General features: G+C 51.5%; 1 protein-coding gene across 11 annotated transcripts in view; it reads left to right on the top strand.

Moving 5' to 3' along the window:
- Positions 1 to 19,985, top strand: part of SMG6 (SMG6 nonsense mediated mRNA decay factor) — a 105,503-nt gene that overhangs the window by 11,821 nt on the left and 73,697 nt on the right. For all 11 annotated transcript variants that reach the window (XM_023939221.2, XM_086858859.1, XM_086858860.1 and 8 more), the window contains exons 9-10: positions 13,876 to 13,937; positions 17,479 to 17,624. In XM_023939221.2, coding sequence (XP_023794989.2) covers positions 13,876 to 13,937; positions 17,479 to 17,624 — 208 coding nt within the window. The remainder of the gene's footprint in view (positions 1 to 13,875; positions 13,938 to 17,478; positions 17,625 to 19,985) is intronic.

Genomic DNA, 19,985 nt, shown 5'->3' with positions numbered 1-19,985 from the left:
TAAAAATACAATTAACTGGTGGTGTCTCCTGTGAGCATGTCCAGCTGTACCTTGCAGGAGGAGCACGGGTGAACTCTGTTTGTCAGGCCCAGGAATGCAGGCAAAGGCAGTGGTGGTTGGGAGCTCATCCTCCAGGAATCTTTGCACTGCTCTGGCACATTTGACTTGTGAGAAAACTTGCCAGGGAGCTCTGGGCTGCCTGTCCTAAAATGGCTGTTAAGGATGGGAGTTTAGGAGGACTGGGAAAACCTTCCCTGCACACTGTGGGGCCCAAAGCTTCTCAGATTTGTGCATTTGTAATGAGTTTGTGACTTCAGCTGGGTGGAACTGGGGTGAAGTCTTGGGGCTTTGAAAGATAAGCTCTGGCACGTTGCTGCAACATTTTTCAGATGTTCCTGCCCTTGGTTGTTTTCCCTCTCCTCAGCTTTTCTTCTGGCGACTTTTGCTTCCTCAGCATCATTAAAAGGAAAGTGCCAAACTTTAGCTTCTCTATCAGTCATTGGTGAAGCTGCTTGGTGTGAGATGCTGTCAGTGTTTTTGGGGCACTGGTGGGGGTTTCTCTTTTGAAGTGCTGTCACAGGAGGCAGTGTAGCAGCTGGCAAAGTGGGAGGCAGGGATGTGTTTGTAGTGCAGCACTTCGTGCTGGAGCTTCTCCTTGCTCTGTTCAGTGGGGTCTGTGCTCTCTGAAGTGCAGCTTGCTGTGCACTGTCTGTACACACTGATACTTTCCATTAGTCTTGATTTCCTTCTGTTTGAAACATTGGCTCCTGAAAAGTACGAGCTTTCTGATAATGGAGAAGCCACACCAGAAATAGAATGGCAAAAGGGAGTTGAGGGCCTGGGTTTGGGCACTGTTGGTTTTGGCAGCCAAGATATTTATTCTCAGGCTGCCTGTGCCTGCTGTGGGGCAGCACTTGAGTTGGCAGAACTGCTTATGGGGCCATGTCACCCCAAATAACCCCGTGGAAAGGAAACCTTTCATCTGTGTTGCTGCCAAGGCTCCTGAGCTGTGAAGCCGTGGGCTGGATAAAGACAGCAGCTCTTGGGGAAGCTCTGGCCTCCTGCCTCACTGGAGCTGTAGCCTCTTAGTCTGTTCCTCGCAGCATCCTCGGGTGTTTTGGAGCTGCTGGGCTGGAGAGGAGTGGAGCAGCCCTGGGTTGCCACTGTGTGGCAGTGTTTGGCCTCGGAAGGGCCGTGCCTGGCCGGGACAGGAGCAGCAGCAGCACCTCTGCCCCACATCCCCGGCCGGCAGGAAGGGAACAGCTCTGCTCCCAGGGGACGTGTGCCAGCCTTTGTGTGTCATTTTTGGGGAAATGGGGATAAATGTGTCATTGCCTCCCCAGTCCCTTCCTCGCCAGCTTCAGTCCTTGAAAAGGCAGAGTCAGGCTGTGTCTGTGTTGGCTGTGTTCTGCAGGTAGCAGAGGCATCAGCCTTATGGCAGCTGTTTCTGGGCCAGAGAGGGGATTTTGCAGGGCAGAATGGGTAAGTTCAGATGGCAGCAGCAGATATAACACTGCAAGCAGAGATGTAACAGCTCTGGATGCATTCTGGGCAGGGTGTGAGGGAGAGGCTGCTTGCACCCTTCAGCCAGAGGGGGTTGTTTCAAACCCAGCCACAGGTAGTTCGACTGTGGGGGTGCTGGCTGTTGTACAGGTGGCAAGAAATCGATTTGGGATGTTTTCTGTCCTCAGCAGTTGCTCTCTTCACTATGCAGGTGGTGAGGTGCCAGTCCAGTGATGTGGCACACTTTGCTGGGAAGTGCTGCACAGTTGCTCTCCCAGGACCTGCTGGTGTGTGTGCTGTCTCTGTCAGCAGATGCTTACACATCTCTGCTCAGTACTCACTTCATTTTCCCTTATGCAGCTCTATACAAGCCCAAATTGCTTTATTTCAGGGTCAGAAGCTTTCAGCCTGGAGTTAGTAATGTGGGATGGGGAGAGTGAAAAGGGCAGCTCAAATCACAGCCATTGCTGCCATGAGGGAAGCGTGTGGGGCTGGCAGTTTGCCTTGCACTGTGCCTTTAGGTAGAGGCTTGGCAGAGCTGCCTGTTTCACAGTTTGATCAATTCCCTTATCTAGGAAGATGCAGAACTGGAAGAACACATCACCTGTGCTCACCAAGGGCTGTAAATCTGTTTGGCCCCTTCCCCTGTCACTGGATTTGGCACTGCTGGCACATAGGACAAGTTTCAGCGCAAGATGAGGAGGTGTTTGAGTTGCAGCCTGGCTGTTTTGTGCTCAGGGTTTTGGCTGTTTTGGCCACAGCCTTTTGGGGTTTCATTCTGTGAACGGCTGCTCTCTGTGGTCTCCTGTACGTTGCACGTTTCTGGGTGTGCAGGGGCAGGAGGGCCCAGGCTGACCCTTTACCTGGCATATCTGGTCACTTGGTGTGCAATTCCAGTGAGAAATGCTAAAAAAGGAGGCTGAGCAAGTTGTGTTGGTGAGCTGAAGAGCTGAGCCTCTGCCATTTCTTCTCTGCCACTGGTTTCATTTGCCATGGGTCTGTATTCATCATAAATCTGATAGTACCGTAAGCAGTTTGCTCGGCAGGCTGTGAATTGGTAAAGTAAACAGGGCAAACGGGCTGTCAGTCTCTTGAGAAAGTGCTAATATTACACTGAGTTTGAGATTTTAATCACTCCTGTCAGGAAATGCTGAGTTAAGGTTCTCACAATTGCTGCTGCCTGCTGCCTGTGCTCTGCAGTAGACACTTCCTTGTGTTACCACGCAGCATGCAGGCACTAATAAAGATTGCTGCAGCTAAGATTAGGGAAGAGAGGTTTTCCCTTGGCAGGCCAGTAATTGAATAATACTTCTCTCCAGATGTCTGAATACTTCATCATCATTAAAGAATTAAGTCTCTTAGCCTCTTTGTGAGAAGTCAGTCTTGAAGGACCATCAAAAGTTTGGTAGGGCCACCGGCAAAGCTCTTGGGAAAGCAAAGGCCAGAGTCATGATCTGCTGTCACAGCCCTGTGCATCAACTGCAGGAACATTCCTGACTTCCTCCAGCCTGCTGGTCAGGGGTATAGGTTTTGGATTTGCCTGGTGCTGGGTGCCCATGGAGCAATGTCCCTTTGCAGTGGCAGAGAAATTGGGGTGGATTTATCAGCTCTGGAATTCAGGTTTTAACTTCCATTTCTTTACCCAGACTTTCTTCTCAGCAGCAGGGAGTGTGAAACACTGCACCAGGGTGTTCATGAGTGAGCAGTAAATACCACCATGAGGCAATTTTGGGAATGCCTGTGCATCCAGGAGCATGGGCAGGACCTTAGGGCTGCCCAAGCTGCTTCCTCAGCAGAGGCCATGTGCCCTTGGTGAAAAGGGTCCCTGTCCCAGTCAGCTTCTGCATGTTTCACATACGGTTTTCCTTGGTGATGTTTGTTGTTCCTGCTCTGGGCACTTGTTCCTCTTGGGCAGCAGCCACCTGGGTGACTGGGCTGGCTCCTTCTCCTGCCTGGTTTCAATCCAGTTTTTCATCTGGTGGAGCTTGGGCTTTGCATCTGGAGGGATAAAAACTCATTTTAGTCTGGTAGCAGTTGTGGTGGGAGTTTCTTGGCCATTCTGCTCCTTTAGCTTGTCCTTTGCTTAGTCAGACACAGGACCAGAAGTGACCCGTGTTCACAGTCAGGGTTGCCTGGATGTCACTGCCTCTGCTCCCTGGGAGTGTCTGGTTTGTTCAGAGGCTGTTGTGGTGTGAGCTGTGTGTCTCTGAGCATGGCCAAACTTTGCTCATGCAAATATGCCCCAGAGACAGCCCTGTTTCTGAGAGCTTCTCCCTCCACTCTCAGCTCTTCTTCTCACCTTGTTACTCTGTTCCATTACACATGACTAGAGGTAAGTGACAGGCAGAAGTGGAAATGATGTATTGCTGTAATGATGGTTGTTCTTCCATACAGATGCACGGAGAAGAGGCTGCTTGGGGAACTCATTATTTTTGGTGGATCCCTGCCAGGCTGGTGGGAGCATTTCTCCTCACTGCCAGCATGGTTGGGTGGTTTCACTCTGGACAGTTAAAGATTGATCTTTTCTTTGTGGACTCTTATGAATAATCTTTGCAGGATGAAGTACAGGACTCCTACAGAGCTCTCTTATTTGATCCTTCCATGGTGTCAGGTGGGCAAAGCCCTCAGAATGGTCCATTTTAGGAGGCTGTGAGCTGGAAAATCAGCCCAGGCAGCTGGGGCTGTGCCTGTGGTTTAGATGGGCAGGGTGAAAACACAGACTTGCTGCTATCCCCCCACTGCTAGGGCATGGCTCCCCAAAAAGGCTGCACATGATGTCCTGGGCTGACTCTTGCATGCTTTTAGGATTTTTTTAACCCAAAACTAGATGCCAGTGCAGAAAGTGGAGGGAATGGGACCCACTAGCCCAGCAGTGCCTGGACATGCCGTGTGTGCTGCTGCTGGAGCTGCTCCCACACCAGAGCAGTGCTGTAGGTGTATCCCCAAAGGGAGGGAGTTTCCTCTTAGGTTTTTCTCATGGAGTAGCCAGTGGGATACACTCACAAGCTCTTAGAGTGTCAGCACCTTGTCACAGGAGGATGGCTTGTGTCAGGAAGTTTGTCCCCTCTCTGCTTAGATGCTCTCCAGTACTGGATGTGATCCTGTCTGTGGTGTGCTGTGTTCTGGGCTGTCAGGGGATGGCAGTGCTTCCCCCCAGCCTGCTCCTGATGCACACCTCTGCAGAGCTGCCAGCCCCTGCTGAGCCTCCCCTGCAGCACAGCAAGAGGCAGAGATGCTCTCTGGGGTGGGAATGCCAGGCACCAGCAGTCAGCTAAGGGCTGCCTTCCCTCATTTCTGGCCTTTATCCACCGCCCACATGAGAGAACATTAAGAGCTGTTGCATCCTTAATCTTCATGCCCACAGCGAGACTTGAGAGAGTGAAGTGTGGAGTTCCCTCTGTCCTGCCCTCATTTTCCTCACCCCCACAAGCTTGCAGGAAGCTGTTGGGTTTGGTTACTCATTCATGGAGGTCAGGACTAGGTCTGGGGTTTTTGTTTTTTTTCCCTTTGTGTTTAGGAAACAGTTTACAAACTGTTTTGAGCACGGGGGAGCTGGTGGCATGTGAAAGAGGCTTGTCAGCCTCTTTACTGCAGGACTTGCATTAATTCTCTGCCCTGCATCCTTTTCTGTAGTCTCTTTCTTGGTTGGCAGCATGAGTATTTGAGTGCTTTCCCCTGCCTGCAACCTTTTTGCCTCCTGATATGAACTCAGCCACCAAGCCACCTTGGGGCTTTATTTTTACTCGAGCCGTTTTGTTTCACGTGGGGAGGTTGGTTTCTTTCCCTCAGCAGTGAGAAGAGTTCTCTGCAGAGGAAGTAAAAGAGTGCCAGGCTGCAGTTGAAACTGGTTAAACACCAAAACCACGCTCCTGGTCTCGCTGGGTTTGAGACGTGACACTCAGCCATGCAGCTCAGCACTGGCTTTTTTTTGCCTGCCAGTTGTGCACCATCCCTGCTTGCACTTCATTTTTTAATAAATTGTGTTTTCACTTTGAATTGCTGATAAAAACCTTCTCAGCTGCAATTCCTGTGTTAGCAATCCAACCAGAAAATGCTGTTCCACTTTGCCTGGGCTTGTGATGCTCCATGGATGCTCCATGGTGCTGCTCCACCAGAGCTCGATTCAGCCTGTGCACTCATGTCATGTAGAACCCAAATGATGCTTCCCAACACAACTTGACCTTTTGTCCCTACCCAGAAAGTAAAGACTGAGTTATTTGTAACAGTTTCCAGAAGCTGATGTTTATATTCCTCCCCCGCCACCTTCTTCTTTTTAGTGGTTTTATTTAACTGTGAAGAACAAGGCAGGGACTGAATGGGAGAGACCCTGGCATGTTCTCCTCCTGGCAGCAGGCATCTGGTGCTAATGTGTGTGGTGGATCAGAGGTGGGAGCCTACAAGGACATCAGTGATTTGTGCCTTTTTGAGGGGCTCTGCTCTATCCCCGTGCTCAGAGAGGCTGCGGTGAGGGGAGAGAGGCTTTGTGTTCCAACAAGCTTCTCATACCCCAAAACCAAGTACAATCATCCAGAAACCGCCTTTCCCTGTCAGTCACTCTTCCCTCATTTCCTCTCCTGCTGGTGCTGATCAGGCAGGGATTTGTGTGTAACCAAACCCCCTCCTGCTGCTGCACACAAGGCCTTTCTCAGAGCAGTGGGTTTGATGATCCTGGTGCTGCACAGTGGTGTTGGGAGGGAGAGTTTGCACTCGAGATGAGAACGCTGCCAGAATTGGCAGTACTGGTAAAGGAAGTAAAATATCTTAATAGCAGGGTTGGGAGATTTCCCAGAGCAGGGTGAAGGCTGTAGACACTGATTTCTCTTGAGATCTCTTTTTTTGTTGTTAGTCTAACCTTGATCTTTGTCTGAAGTTGGCCCAGGCCAATGTTTCCTGCTGTCTGTTGTAGACTTTTTGAGATTGGCACCTTGTATCCCACAGCCAAACCTCTTAATTCTGCCATGTGGAGTGTTTATTCCTCTTCAGTGTTGAATGAGCCATTTCCAGACAGGCTTTGTATCCACTGTGGAGGTGGGTACTAGGAAAGAAACTTCCTTCCGAAGGATCAGGGAGTGGAACCTGCTGGAGTCTGTGTCATTTCCTCTGTCCTTGGCTCTACTCCTCCTCCCCAGCAGATTTCACTGCTGCATAATTCCAGGTGGAGAGGGAGATGCAGAAGGGTGGGACAGCTACCTGTGGGAGCCTGAGGCACAGCCTGGCTTGGAGCTGCCCGGGTGGGGAGCGTGGCTGGAAGCGTGGGGAGATGCGAAGGTTGCGTGAGATAATGCTGTCATCCTTCTGGAAGGCTCTGTCTCTGCTCAGCCTGTTGTCCAAATGTCTCCTCTCTTGGCCCAACTCCATCCTAAGCCTTTCAGGGTTTGATCTCTTCAATCTTTGCCCTTCTTAGTTTCTCACATTATCTCCCTCCTTTGTGCTTTAACCCCACGACTAATCTACTCTGGAGCAGTAAAGAAGGCTGACAACACCCTGAGCTGTCTTAGCAGCTGATCTCTCAGGACCAGAATTCATCACACATTTCTTCGTGTCAGTTTTCTGTCACGGGAAGGTGAACACTGTTTATTCCTGGCAAACAGTGAGAGTGTTTGAGTATAAGCTGCTTTTGGTTGGGGCTGCTTTAGTGCACATGTGGCCTCCCCCTTACCTGTTGGACACAGAAAGCTCTGCCTGGGCTTTCAGTGCTTAACCAGATGCAGCCTTGAAGAGCTGAGCTTGTATCCTAAATGACCTGCAGCACCAGAGCCAATTTGTGAAAAGTTTTGTGTCAGAAGTGAACTTGATATCTCAGCTGAGGGACTCTCTGGCGTGTTTGCATGGATTCAGAGAGTTTATGGTCAGCAGGGACCATTAGATCATCTAGTCTGATCTCCTGTATATCACAGGTCCTTAAATTTCACCCTGCTACTCCTGTGTGAAGCCAAATAACTCGTGTTTGGCTAAAGCAGTACTTCCAGAAAGACATCCAGCCTTGAGAATCCACCCTTTTCCTGGGGAGTTCATTCCAGTGATAACTGCACTGGTTTTGAGACGCTTTTACCTTATTTACAGAGTGAATGTTCCCAGTTTGTTCCCATGCTTTGCTCTTCTGCAAGTATAAAGAGCCCTTAAGTACCACGGAGGCACTTTACACCCAGCAATCCAATCGCCTCCCAGTCTTATTTTGATAACACTGAACAGATTGAGCTGTTGAAATTTTTCACTGCAAGGCATCAGTTCTAGCCTTTGAATCACTTTTATGGCTGTTTTTTTGGATCCTTACCAATTTTTCAGCATCCTTTTAAAAATAAGGGCACTAGAGCTGGATGCAGTATTTCAGTGTCATCCCCTACGGTGCTGTGTTTAGATGTGAATGTTCTGTCCAGTCCCTGCTCTGCTTGCACATCCAAGGGATGTGTTTAATCCTTTTTGCTGGACATTGCATTGGGAATTCAGCCATTGTGGTCCCTAAAGGCTTTGTGGAGAAGCTGCCTCGGGCACGATCTCCTGGAGACTTCATTTTCCATGTGGTGCCAGATGAATAACATGACATTTGATGCTGGAAACCCCCAGATTTTGAAGCTGTTACAATAAACCCTGTGTGAATGTTCTGTAGCCATCGTTACTTACAGCTCCAAATGGGCAGTTTGACAGCAGAATTTCTTTTTGTTGATTAAAACATTGCTAGTGAGTCTCTACCATCCTCTTTCCATCCAGTTCAGCGAGGATCCCTGAAGACCTCTCTTTAAGAGGTTACTGAATCAGTTTATTCATTTAATGATAATATTTTTTCAAGAATGTTGTGTATTACTAATTCATGGAAACCAAATTTAGATACAAGCTTGGTTGAAAAGGAAGTAACACACGTATAAATATTCTATTTGACCTGCTTTCGTCGAGTTGAAAGTTCTGCGAGTAAATTCGTTATTAAATTATGTTGAATTTATTTAGAAGTCAGATACTTGTTCTGGAGCCAAAGAAGTTACCATAGCTTGATCTTTATGTTACTAAAGCAGATAATTTTCTTCCTTAACATTTTTCCTCTCAGCTGCTCCTTGCTGAGATGAAGGAAGAATTCAGAAGTTCACTGCTTGTGCCAGGGGGCTTCTTAAATTTCTTTTTTTCTCTGGCTGGGTTGATGGCTTATAATTCTTATAGCCATGAGATGTGTCCTGGAGCTGCAGGAGTGTGTCAGTGTCTCTTTACCTGTAAATTAATTTCTTTTATGCCTCAAGGCCATGATGCATCAGGGTTCCCTCTCTCTTCCATGTCGTAGCAAATTGGATTTTACGTTTGTGCAGTGTCTGACGTTAAGTAGCAGGATTTTCACTGGGATTGCTTCTGCTGCTACAGAAATGAATCCATTTCAGGGTAGGACATTGCTCTGCTAAGCAGAAACCTGCACTGAACACGTGGCAAGAAGCAGCCAAGGCAAGCCCTGTATCCATTTGTGGTTGCAGGTGGTATATGAAGAGAAGTGATTATAGTAATTAGCCCAGCTGGAATTTGCCCACAGCTCTGTGGGTACCTTGTAAACACTGCAAAAATGCCAGACAATCTCAACAGCCCTTTTGTCTCATCTCCTTTATGTAGGTAGCCATTTGCACAAAACCCTTTCCACCAGCACTTTGGTGGGGTTACACCTGTAGCAGTAAAAAATCCTGCTGGTATCCTGCCAGTCAAGCCCACTGCAGCATCCTGGGCTTTTCTCTGCATCAGTGTTGGACTGGGTGCTCTGAGAGAGCTGCCTGTGGAAAAAGAGAAATAATCTTAATGTGGTCTATCTAGCCCTTGAGCTGGGAGTGAGAATATGGCACGTTTTGAGTGCCTGGATGTTGTTTCACACAGTTCTCAGCAAGGAAGCTGTGCCTGGAAAAGCCTGACTGCCCAAGAAACCCTGAAAATATTTGGGATGAGTGTGGTACGTGTTTTGGAGCAGAGCTGTGTGGCTCTGTGGTCTGTATCCCAACCCCTTGTCACTGAGGAGACCCTCAGACTCAGGAGAACATCCTGCTGTGCTCCAGGCCCTTCCACTCCAGTGGAGACAGCGCATTTGTTACAGGCAGTTTTGCATCTGGTCTCTTGATTAATGGACTTGTCTTTTGCAGCCTATTTTGACTCTGACACCACTTTCTGCTCCACAGATGCTTTGCTGATGTTGAAGAAAGTTTGCCTCGCTTGATAAAGACCAGATCCTGGAATTTACTTCCAAACCTGAAGTAACAATTTTTAACTTGAAACGCTTTTTTCCCCAGGAGTCGCTTCTCCAGAATCTTTCCCTTATTTGGTGCCTCCTTCACAGCTGGGGCTGATGCTCAGGTGCCAAAGCTCTGTGCACTCCCTGCGCAGAGCCAAACGGGTTCAGGCGCAGCAGCGCCACTTCCCAGCCCTGATCATGGCACTCCTTTTCCTGTCTTCTCCAGTGGCATTTCCAGCATTGCTGTGCTGGGGTGGGGGACACCACTTTCAAGGTGGTCAGTGCAGTATGTGGAGGTTAAATGTTGCTTTCTTCTCTGCTTGCTGGAGACAAGGCAGACCTTTCCCAGCACTGCCCGAGCGGTTCCGTGTTGCTGTCAGGCCGTGCTCCCCGCGGCCTCGAGGAGATTTGAGCTTGGCTGTTCAGCCCCATTGCTATCTCTGCTCTTTTAGCTGCTCCACGAGAAGTTGTTAGTCACTGTTGATTCCTTCCATGGCAACAAATCCAGTTGGGTTGGCTGCGAGGTGTGTGAATGCTCCCCAAGCAGCACTGGGCTGCTTCCTCTGGTGAGGTTGCCTCTTCCCAGGTGGATTTAGTCTGTCTGCACATGCTGACTCATGACAGCTGAAACAGCTGTTTTCAGCTTCAGGCACTACTGTGTGCAGGGACCCCTTCTTCTTCTTGACAGCTGGTTTGTTTTTATAACTAATGCCTTCACTATATGCTCATAACTTCCATATCGGTGATGCCCGCTTCTCAGCTGGAAGGGCCAAAATCCAGTTTTTGACATAGTTTTGTTGTTGTATAAGCTTTTCTTGATGGGCTTTTCCCAAGTGAGCAACTGGGACGATCCAAATTTGGTTTCCTGTCCCAGGGAGCAGCGTTGACCACAAAGGGCAGCAATGTCAGTCCTGGTCTGGCATCCCGATACTGGCACGAGGACCATTTTTGGAAAACCTTTGGAGGGGTCTGTTTTTGGGCTGCACAATCAGTGAGAAGAAGGCAGTAAGTTGTTGTAGGTCTCGTGGTAGCACTGTCAGGGTGGTGAGTGTGCTGACAATGCTTTTGGGAAATGTTCCTCTCTAGCATGTCAGTGGAGAGCAGCAGGTGACAGAAACTTGCTCCTCTGTGCCAGGCCACTGATGGAGGTCACTGTGTGAGAAGCTGAGTTTGATGGGAGGAGCTGGGAAGGCTCCCAGAGGCTGAGGGACAGGTGAGTCAGTAGGGAAACAGTCATCCAGAGAAAAGCCCAGTCAAAGCAGCCCCATGGCCTTAGCATGAACCCAAAGATGAAAGGTCCAAAGTTGAGTGATGAGCTCATCAAAACCTTGAGGCTGTGAGAGAAAAAGTGGTGAAAGAAGCGTGAGGTGCCTGCTTGAGATGCCACAGTGCTGGGGCACAGGGCTCTGCCTGGGCTTGCTGGAGCTGTGATTTAAGTTGGCAAGAGGCATGAAACATGCTTCATTCCTAGAGGCAGGTATCACATTTCCTTAAAAACAATTATAAGTAAGCACATATCTCTGTCCCAGTTCTGTACTGGTTGCTGGGGAGTGTGACTGGTGAGTCCTTGGGATTGCGAGTGAAAAGGCTGAGCGTGGAACTTGCTCTGAGAAAATGGGGGTGAAGCCAATGTCCTTTTAAGCCCTCCTGGAGCTGAGTGTCTGCAGACACACTCTGGGCATGTCCCTGCTGGGTGTCACTTTCCATTCAAGGTGGGGAATTTTGCTTTTCCCCCACTGCCAGTGAAGTGTGGGGATTGCAGAGCACTCCTGGGGCCATGGGTGAATGTGGGCCTTGGAGGAAAATTTCTGCCCCAATTTCTTCTTTCCCAAACCTGCAGCCTGCCCATGAGTGTTGCTGTCCAATAGAGATGGGTCAGGCCACGAGCTCCTTCTCTTTTCCGTATTTCCCCTTGCAGGATGCAGAGCATGGACCCTCTCCTCTAGCTCTTGCACAGGGTCCCACTGTGGGGCAGAGCACTGCCCACCACCCCCACCAAGGCTCTCACACAGAGCTGGGGGCTGTGATTCCTTAGATTCCTTAGGCTGTGTCTGTGTCAGGGTCTGTGATTTCAGCCAGAGCTGGTCACAAACCAGCTTTTTGTCTCTGCAATCTGTTGCTTAAAAAAAAAAAAAAAAGGACCTGTTAAAGGCTTCAAGCTCTCAATTACAATAGTGTCCTTAGGTGAAGAATCAGCTATATCCAAACTTCACTGGAAGAATGAATAAGGGCTTTGCTGTGCTGTCCCAGTATTCCCCAGTCTCTTCTGGGTTCCATCTGCAGAGTTAATAAAGTGGTGGCAAATCAAGTTGAGTTCTAGTGGAAAGGGCTCTTTAGGGCAGCAGTAAAATAGTGAGTAAGCAAGAACCCCTTGCTGCAGGGGCCAGTTTAATTGGTCTGGCTTGTTTTATGAGACAGGTTTTATGTTTAAACTCGCACATGGCCCAGGAGCGACTCTGCAGCAGGGCATCATTCTCCTGCATGGATCCTCCGGGAACTCAGCCGGGTTAATTACACCTCACTGAAGGTGCAGAGCAGCTGGCATCAGTCATGGCTTGAACCCAGGGGCTCAGTAAATGGGGGAGGGAGGTGGCACCAGAGCTGGGATGCCAGTGACAACTGTCCCCTGCAGCCAGGCCTGGCAGAGAGCTTAGGAGGCACTGCTCAGTGCCTGCCCTGCATCCTCTGGCACGTGCCCAGCTCTTGGCTGGGCACTGCCACAGCCCTGCCAGGTAACCTTATCCTCCTCCTGTGAGTGGGAGTGGGGGAGTTGAAGCTGTAAAAGCCCTGGGTGGATTGGAGCAGTGTGGTGGTGCTCTGGGTCGCTCCTGGTCAGCGTCTCCCTCGCAGCACTCGGAGCCTGGCTTTTCTCAGCGCGCTGAGGCTGTGCAGGCACAGGCAAGAGAGGAAAACCTCCTGCTCTGGGGAAGGTAAAAGTGAGGCCAGTCCACTCCTGCTGTGACACAGCCACCCCCAGGGCCAGGCTGAGGGAGTGCTCACCCACCCACAGCCATCCTCAGAGCCGTGTAGATAAGGGCTGCGAAAGCCCGGAGCTGTGCCGGGCGAGCAGAGGTGGCCTGGAGCAGTAGTGAATAATTATTCAAGTTGGGTTTTGGAGTCAGGGGACCAAAGCAGGGCAGGAAGCTGCCTTCACGCTGTGTGCTACAGCCAGCTCCCTTGTATCCCCTGAGCTCCGTGTCCACAGAATCATGGAATGTTTTGAGTAGGGAGGGACCATCTAGTTCCACCCACCCCTGCCATGGGCAGGGACAGCCCTCTAGAGCAGATTGCTCAGAGCCCCATCCAACCTGGCCTTGAACACTTCCAGGAATGGGGCAGCCACAGCTTCTCTGGGCAGTTCAGTACCTGTTCAAAATGCAGGGTCTCAGAGGCTCTGCTGGCACATCTGAGCACTGTCTCTAACACCAGATAAATGAGGGGGTGCAGCATCACCCCAGTCCTCCCTTGCTCCTGGAAGCTGCTCCTGGCAGGGCACAAACAAGTGTGGGTGCTGCAGCTGAGCTCTCTGTGCTGGCTGCTCTGCAGAAGAGTGCTGGGGAGGACATCCTGCTCCCTGTCTGCCTTGTCCAGCTGCTGCTCTGCCTCTGGCACGGTCAGGAGCACGGAACAGGCTGCTGCTGGTGGTTGTGGGGTTGTGTTTTTCCGTCAGTGGGAATGCTAGTGGGGAATGCTGCCTTTGGATACTCCTTTTCCAGAACCCATTAGGCTGTGCTAAGTTTTGAGTTGATGAGACGGGGGGAGGAGAGCTTTGCTTGGAGGAGCTTGGGGTGCAGATATCAGATTTGGGTTCCTGGGGTTCAGGTGTTGGGTTTGGAGGTGCTTGTGTTGGGTTTGGGGTGCCCAGGGTGTGGGGTTTGGGGCTCCTGGAGCAAAGCAGCGCTGTGCAGGATCACAGGACCCGGCAGAGGGTGCTGTGTCTCCACTGCCTCTCCCAGCTCCGCTTCCAGCTCCAGCTGTTTGGCACTTGCCTCTGCCTCTGTGCATGATGTTTGTAAGAGTTTGGGCATGTCCATTTGGTTCCCATCTCCAATGCCACCCCCAGCATCCAGGCCAGGTTCTTCTGTCACTGGGGACATTCTTAATTCACAGGAAATAGGAGAGAGTTTAATTGTTTTCTCCTCTCTCTCTTTTTTTTTCTTTTTTTTTTTTTTTTTCCCATGCAGCTGAACAAAAGGTTCATCCTCAGTTTTCTCCATGCCCATGGGAAGCTGTTTACCAGGATTGGGTAAGTGTGCAGGATGTTTATTTTATTTTCCTACATTACAAGTCTTTTTGGAATTTAATATTGTTAGCAACTAAGCTGTGTTTGGAGCTGAGGGCACAGGGTGTGAATTCTTGCAGGCCTGGCCTCCTGGTTCTTATTCTCCTTACCCGCCCTCCAGTCCACACTGGTTGGAGCTTGGGCTTTTCCTTTCCCCCACCTCAAAGCCCATTCCTGCCCATGCACCAGGACCCTCTGGCAGAAACTGAGCTCAGATAGTTCACACACACAGGAGGGACTAGAGGCTGTTTTCTCTCTATCCCATCACCTAACTGTGCTCCCTCCCCTTGAATTTCTGTGTTTAACCCCCTGTCTTCCATTGCCCTCACCCAGGGCAGAGGTGGCTGCTGGGGCTCTCAGTGGCTGCTGCTTGTGAGGATCACAAAGCCATCGAGGCAGATCCATGTGGTGGCTGAAAGCTGCCATCCAAAACAAGCCTTGCCCTTCATCTCCTCAAGCCCCGTAGCTGTGAGCTGCCCTGGCTGTGGGAACTGGTTTGTACAAAGTGCCCTTGGCAGTGGCTGTCAGAAATGGGTTTCAAGTAATTGAACAGCTCCCCTTGAAGCAAAGCAAACGTGATCCCAGCCTGGGCTGAGATCCCAGCCCAGGGAACATCCTTATGACCCCAAGGGCAGAGCTCAGCCTCAGGGCTGATGGGCTTCCCATGGAGCTGCCTCTGCTCCAGGTCCAGACTGGCCCTCGCTGTGGGATCAGCTGGTGAGGAAGGACACTGCCAGTGGTGGTCTCAGCTTGAGCCTGCCAGTGCCTCAGAAGCAGCCAGAGTTTCCTGAGCTCTGTTGGCTCCTTCATTCTCCTGTGGAACTGCTGGCTACAGGGCTGAGAGGCCTTTTCCTCTATATTTTCGGAGGTAAAGGGAGTGTGGGTGCAAAGTGACAGCTTGTCCCTGCTGGGAACAGCTTAGATCCTGCCACACAGCAGCACCTCAGCATTTTCTGTGTCCAGTGCTTACAGGAATGACCACTCAGGGAACTTTGGACCCTTCACAAAAACCAGGAAAGCAGGAGCTGGCGATTTGTTGGAGATCCAAGTGTCTGAGGGTCACTGCTGATCTCTCCCTGAGTCACAAGACATTGATTACACACCCATGGGCCACCAGGCTGGCCTGCAGCAAGGAGGCAGAGCTGCAGGAAAAGAGGAGAGCTGCCAGAGCCCACAGAAGGTTTGGGAAGTGCAGGGTCTGTGCTGGAGGACAGAGCATCCGGGGAGCTGCTGGTCCCAGCGCTGTGGGGCCGCGCTCGCGGTCCAGCTCCGGTTGAACGGATGCCAGCAGGGGATTAATGGGGATGTAGCAGAGATCAGTTGCACATTTGGCTCCTGAGACTTTTGTGAAATTAAGATGCAGCGTTTCAGGCTGTTGCTTCCCAGGACAGTCATTTAGAAAACCCAAGTATGTTTAATGGTACAGTATGCCCTGAAGTACTTAGAAGGGAACTAGAAAGTAATACCATGACACAGGAAGAGAAAATCGTCCAGCCCTGCTTAACAGCTTCCGTGCTTAAAATAGGTAAAAGGTGAGGAATAGCCAAGTCCTTTTTGGGCAGGATCTTTAGTGATTTATCTGGAAAAAATACGGAAAAGATGATGTTGTCCTAATTGGACTCTTGCTCCTAAAACCACAGGTAAGCAATTTATTAAAAACTTCCACTTGGCTCCTGACCTGCTGGTTCTGAGCTCAGTGGGGTTACTGCATACTGTTCCAGATGTGCTGTGTTATCAAAGCACAGGTGGTGGAGCTGAGGAAGCCCTCACTCCTTCTTGTTGTTATTCCATGGCAGTAATCTTCATCTCCTCAGTAACAACCCATCCTGCAAAGGGCTCCTCCATCCCCAGAGTGCTGTCTGCCTTAGGAGGATGTTGCTGGATACACTGGATGTGGTCTGAGATTTCTCAAAATTAGGAAGTCTTTAGAAGCAATCAGTTTGCTCTAATTCTCTGGCTGTGCCCCAAATCCAGGAAAGCAGTGCTTTTGTAGCGACAGGGCTGCTCCATTCCACAAAGCTACAAGGTACAAGGAGAGTATTTCTTCCCCCCTCCATGTTTTTGGGAAGGTAACAGAGACTTTGAACTGCTCCAGCAAACAGTGCCCAGGGAGAGGGTACCCTCCTGGGAGGCAGACCTGGGTGATGAAAAGCACCCATGAAATATGGCTAAGAGTAAAGCCATGTCTCTCTTTAAAAATCAAGCTGTCACTGTCCTGAAGTCTGTTGGGGAAGCCCAGCAGAATTGCCCATGTGGGTTACCAGAAGTGGCTCATTAATCCAGCCTGTGGTGATATCACAAGATCTGAATCTCCTGGGGGGAAGATAGAGGAAATTGCTATGGAGGCCCCTGAGGTTGCCTGCCCCAGCTCCAGATGCCTCACCCTCTGTGGGTTTTGGCTCCCTCACTCCCATGAGGGTTCTTGATAATGTCACTGATGACTGGCAGTGTGGGCACTTTTCTGGGAGATTTCCAGTCTGCTGTGTCTGGCTGTGGCTTTTTCTAGTGTAGGAACGAGAATCAATGCAGCAAACTCTGCGGAGGAGGCAGTGGGACAGGAGGACCTCCCCCCTCAGTAGTTCCCAAGGTTTTGGTTTATAAAATTGTCTTCATGGGATACCAGGTTGTGGGATACTGTTGTGGGCAACCACACCTCAGTCATTTTTGGGGTTTGACTGTGCTCTTTCCAATAATTTCAATTTTTCACCCCGGGAGTTTGGTGAGGATCCAACAGCTTTGATAAGTGACCTCAGCTAATTCCCTCAGCGACGAAGAGCAGGATGAAGGTGTCAGGTTTCCATGGGTGCTTGTGAGTGGTGTTGAAAGCTCACCCCATCCCCAGCCGTGGCCCCGCAGCCGCGGGCTGCTGTGTCCTGACGCGCGACAGCGGCGCTGCGGCTGCGGGGACCCGCTCCAGCTTTGACACTGTCAGCAGCTCCACGAGTCACAGAGTCCCTGTCCTGTGGGGCTCGAAGTGATGAAGTTCAGGGGCTCAATCACAGTGCTGGGGAGTGTGTAGCCTGGGGGAGACAGGGCTCGGTGCCACGGGATCCGATGTTGCAGCGAGGAGTTCTGGAGGAAGCACGCTTTGGCCAGCATTCAATGCACTGGAATTGCCACATCCGCAATGTGGCACCAGTGTGTGCATTTTGCTGCAGCCTTGGGAGTCCCATGGGCTGCTCCTGGTCCAAGTGAGCTGCTGGCCCCTTGGCACCTCTCCCAGATTGGTAGAAGTCAGTAGAAAAAAATGGTTGGTCAGAAATGACTCATAAAGGCCGTGTTTTTCTGCCAAAAGAATGCTGCCTGTCGTTCACAGAGCAATCCCTCACTGCCCTCTCTAAGGAAGCAGCCTGCACCTTCATTCTCCACAGCTCCTGGCTGGGAGACAACACCCCAGGGATTCCCCCCTTCCCCAGGAGATGTCAGACGGGCTGAGCCATGCCCACCTCCCACCCCACATCTCAGGACACAGCCTGCTCTCTACAGCCTCTCTCTCTGTCTGCAGGATGGAGACCTTCCCTGCGGTGGCTGAGGAGGTCCTGAGGGAGTTCCAGGTGCTGCTGCAGCACAGCCCCCCTCCCATCGGAAGCACCCGCATGCTGCAGCTCGTGGCCATCAACATGTTTGCAGTGTACAACTCCCAGCCCAAAGGTACCACGTGCTGCTGGAGGGGAAACTGGACGGGGATCAGCCACTCCCCGTGCGGAGAAGGGTGGGGGACACACCAGATGGGGAGGTGGGAGTGGTGGTTGGATGCCTGTGGGTGTCAACACAAAGGGAAGAGGACCTTGGCAGGGCCTTTGGAGCTGGCTGTGGTGTCTGAGGAGTGAGGAGGTATCGCATCCCCCCCGGAGCCTGAGTCACCAGCACGGGAGGAGGACGCTGCTTTATGGCTCTGCCTTCCCAGTGTTAGAGCTGGGCCCTGCTCAGTGCCTGTGCTGGCACCAGAAGGGCTGGGACAGTGTCAGAGGCCTCAGCTGTTGGCTGTGGCTGCCTGTGTCCGTGCAGGTGGGTGGGGGAATGTGATGCCACTCTCTGAAACACTGATTTGGAGCCTGTGCCCCATGTTAATGCAGAGAACAACACAGATCTAGTGTTAATTACTCTCCTCCTCTCACTTCCTCCATCCACCCAGCAGCCTGCCTGGTCTCTACTATTGACAAGTTTAATGTGCTGGGTAGCAGAGATGCCACCAAACCAGAGCCTCTTCACTGAATTCAAAATGATGCTTCCAGGGATTGTGTTTTTCCCTGTGTCCCCTCCAACACGCACTCGGCAGCAGGTACCCAGGTCTGCCTGAGCCACGAGCTTGGGAACAGGGATGAGGCTGCTCTCCCTGGGTGGGAGCTAGCAGCATTTCACATCCTGATACCTTGGGATTTAGATCCCAAAGATGAAGGCCTCCAGCTGATGGATTTCAGCTACGTCCAGCGTGTGGGCGATCAGGCTGAGCCCCAGAGAGCTGCTGCTGGAAGATCCCTCCCTCGTAAGCCAGTTGGCCACTGGTCAGGCTGGTGGTCAGTGGCCAAGGTCAGCTGATGGAGCAAACTGGTACTGGCTGGAGGGCTGGGAAGTGGCTGCTGTGTTCTGTGCCTGCCTTGCAGGCACTCTCCTCTCCTGGAGGGAGCTATCAGTCCCACTGGCAAGGCAGCCATGCCCTCCTGCCTGCCAGATGCCAGCCAGCAATAGCGTGTTTATCTTTGAGCTGCAAAGTACTTCATGATTATAAGCAAATGCCTCTGCGTGACAGTAATTATTGTATTCATAATATTAATAATACCCCTGGTAGGTGAATTAGTAGTGGTGTCTGTGCCACAGACAGGAGCGGGTGGGAAGGAGAGGATGAGATTTGTCTGGGATGGATGGCAAACCCCTTTGGCAGAGCTGGAAGCAATCCCAGCTCTCAAACCGCTGGGCTGTGCTCGTCCATCCATAGCTGAGTTGTGGATGTGTGTGAGTGACAGAGGGAGTGCTTTTTATCTCATGAAAAATAAGTATTCTCAGAGTTTTATGCCTCCTGTGTGGGTAGCTGCCAGCTGCTCCCATCTTTTGGATCTCTGGAGGAAGGAAACCTGTTTCTGCAGGCCGGGGCCCGCGGGCTGCGTGCGGAGCAGGTGGCAGTGCTCATGGAATGCCTGCAGGTTGGATGGCACCACGGCTGCCACGTGATGCCAAGGGCCCTTCAGGGATTTCCCTGAGGGCTCTTTGCTCTGGTGACCCTGAAACATTGCTGAGAGTGTTGTTGGCAAAGCAAACCCTGCTGTCAGCACAAATGCCCCGGTGGTCTCAGAGGGCTCGTACGCCGAGCGCTGGCACAGCGCAGGTTGGGCTCGCTGCCCACGCTGCCATGCTGGGAAGAGCTGGGTGCAGATGGAAATCAAAAGCAGAGCAGCAAAGGGTCTGGAGTTTAGAAGGAAGGCAGGAATGTTGGAATGGTTACAGAGTGCCCTGCATGGAGCAGGGGTGCTGGCTCGCTCCCCGGTGTGTGGGCTGCTGTGGGCAGAGGCCCTGCGGGAGCAGGCGGCAGGAACGCTGTCGGGAAGGTGCGGGTTTCCATTTCCCAGCACATGAGTCACCTCCCTGTGCTGCAGCAGCAGGGGCAGCAGCGGGAGCCAGGGGGCCGAGCCGCCCCTGTGGGCCTGTGGGAGGCTGGCGGGACGCGGGGAGCAGTCCCACCCTCCTGCATCCCAAATTGCCAGGAAGCGTTGCTGGGGAGCCGGCTGTAGTCAGAGCTTGGCTGTGTCCACTCCAGAGCTGGATCTAACTTTGCAGTTGGACCAAACAGCCTCTGGAGATCTCCTCCTACTGAAATCCTGCAAATCTGGGAGCAGAGCGTGGCTGTGTCCTTCCCATCACATGGGCTTGACACTCAGTTTGCAGTAGCAGGAGATTCGCGGGCTTGGGGCTGGGAGGGAGGTCTGAGCCTCTTTTCCCTGCTCTTTGGGGGTGTTCTCTTCAGGGGTAGCTGCTCCCTCCCTTCCCTGCTGTATTCCCAGGTCTCTGGAGCCCCAG

The sequence above is a fragment of the Cyanistes caeruleus genome, chromosome 21, assembly GCF_971803275.1.
Source record: "Cyanistes caeruleus chromosome 21, bCyaCae1.hap1.1, whole genome shotgun sequence".
Taxonomy (NCBI): Eukaryota; Metazoa; Chordata; class Aves; order Passeriformes; family Paridae; genus Cyanistes; species Cyanistes caeruleus.
The sequence above is the reverse complement of the archived record's forward strand: the minus strand, read 5'-3'. Positions and strand labels throughout refer to the sequence as shown.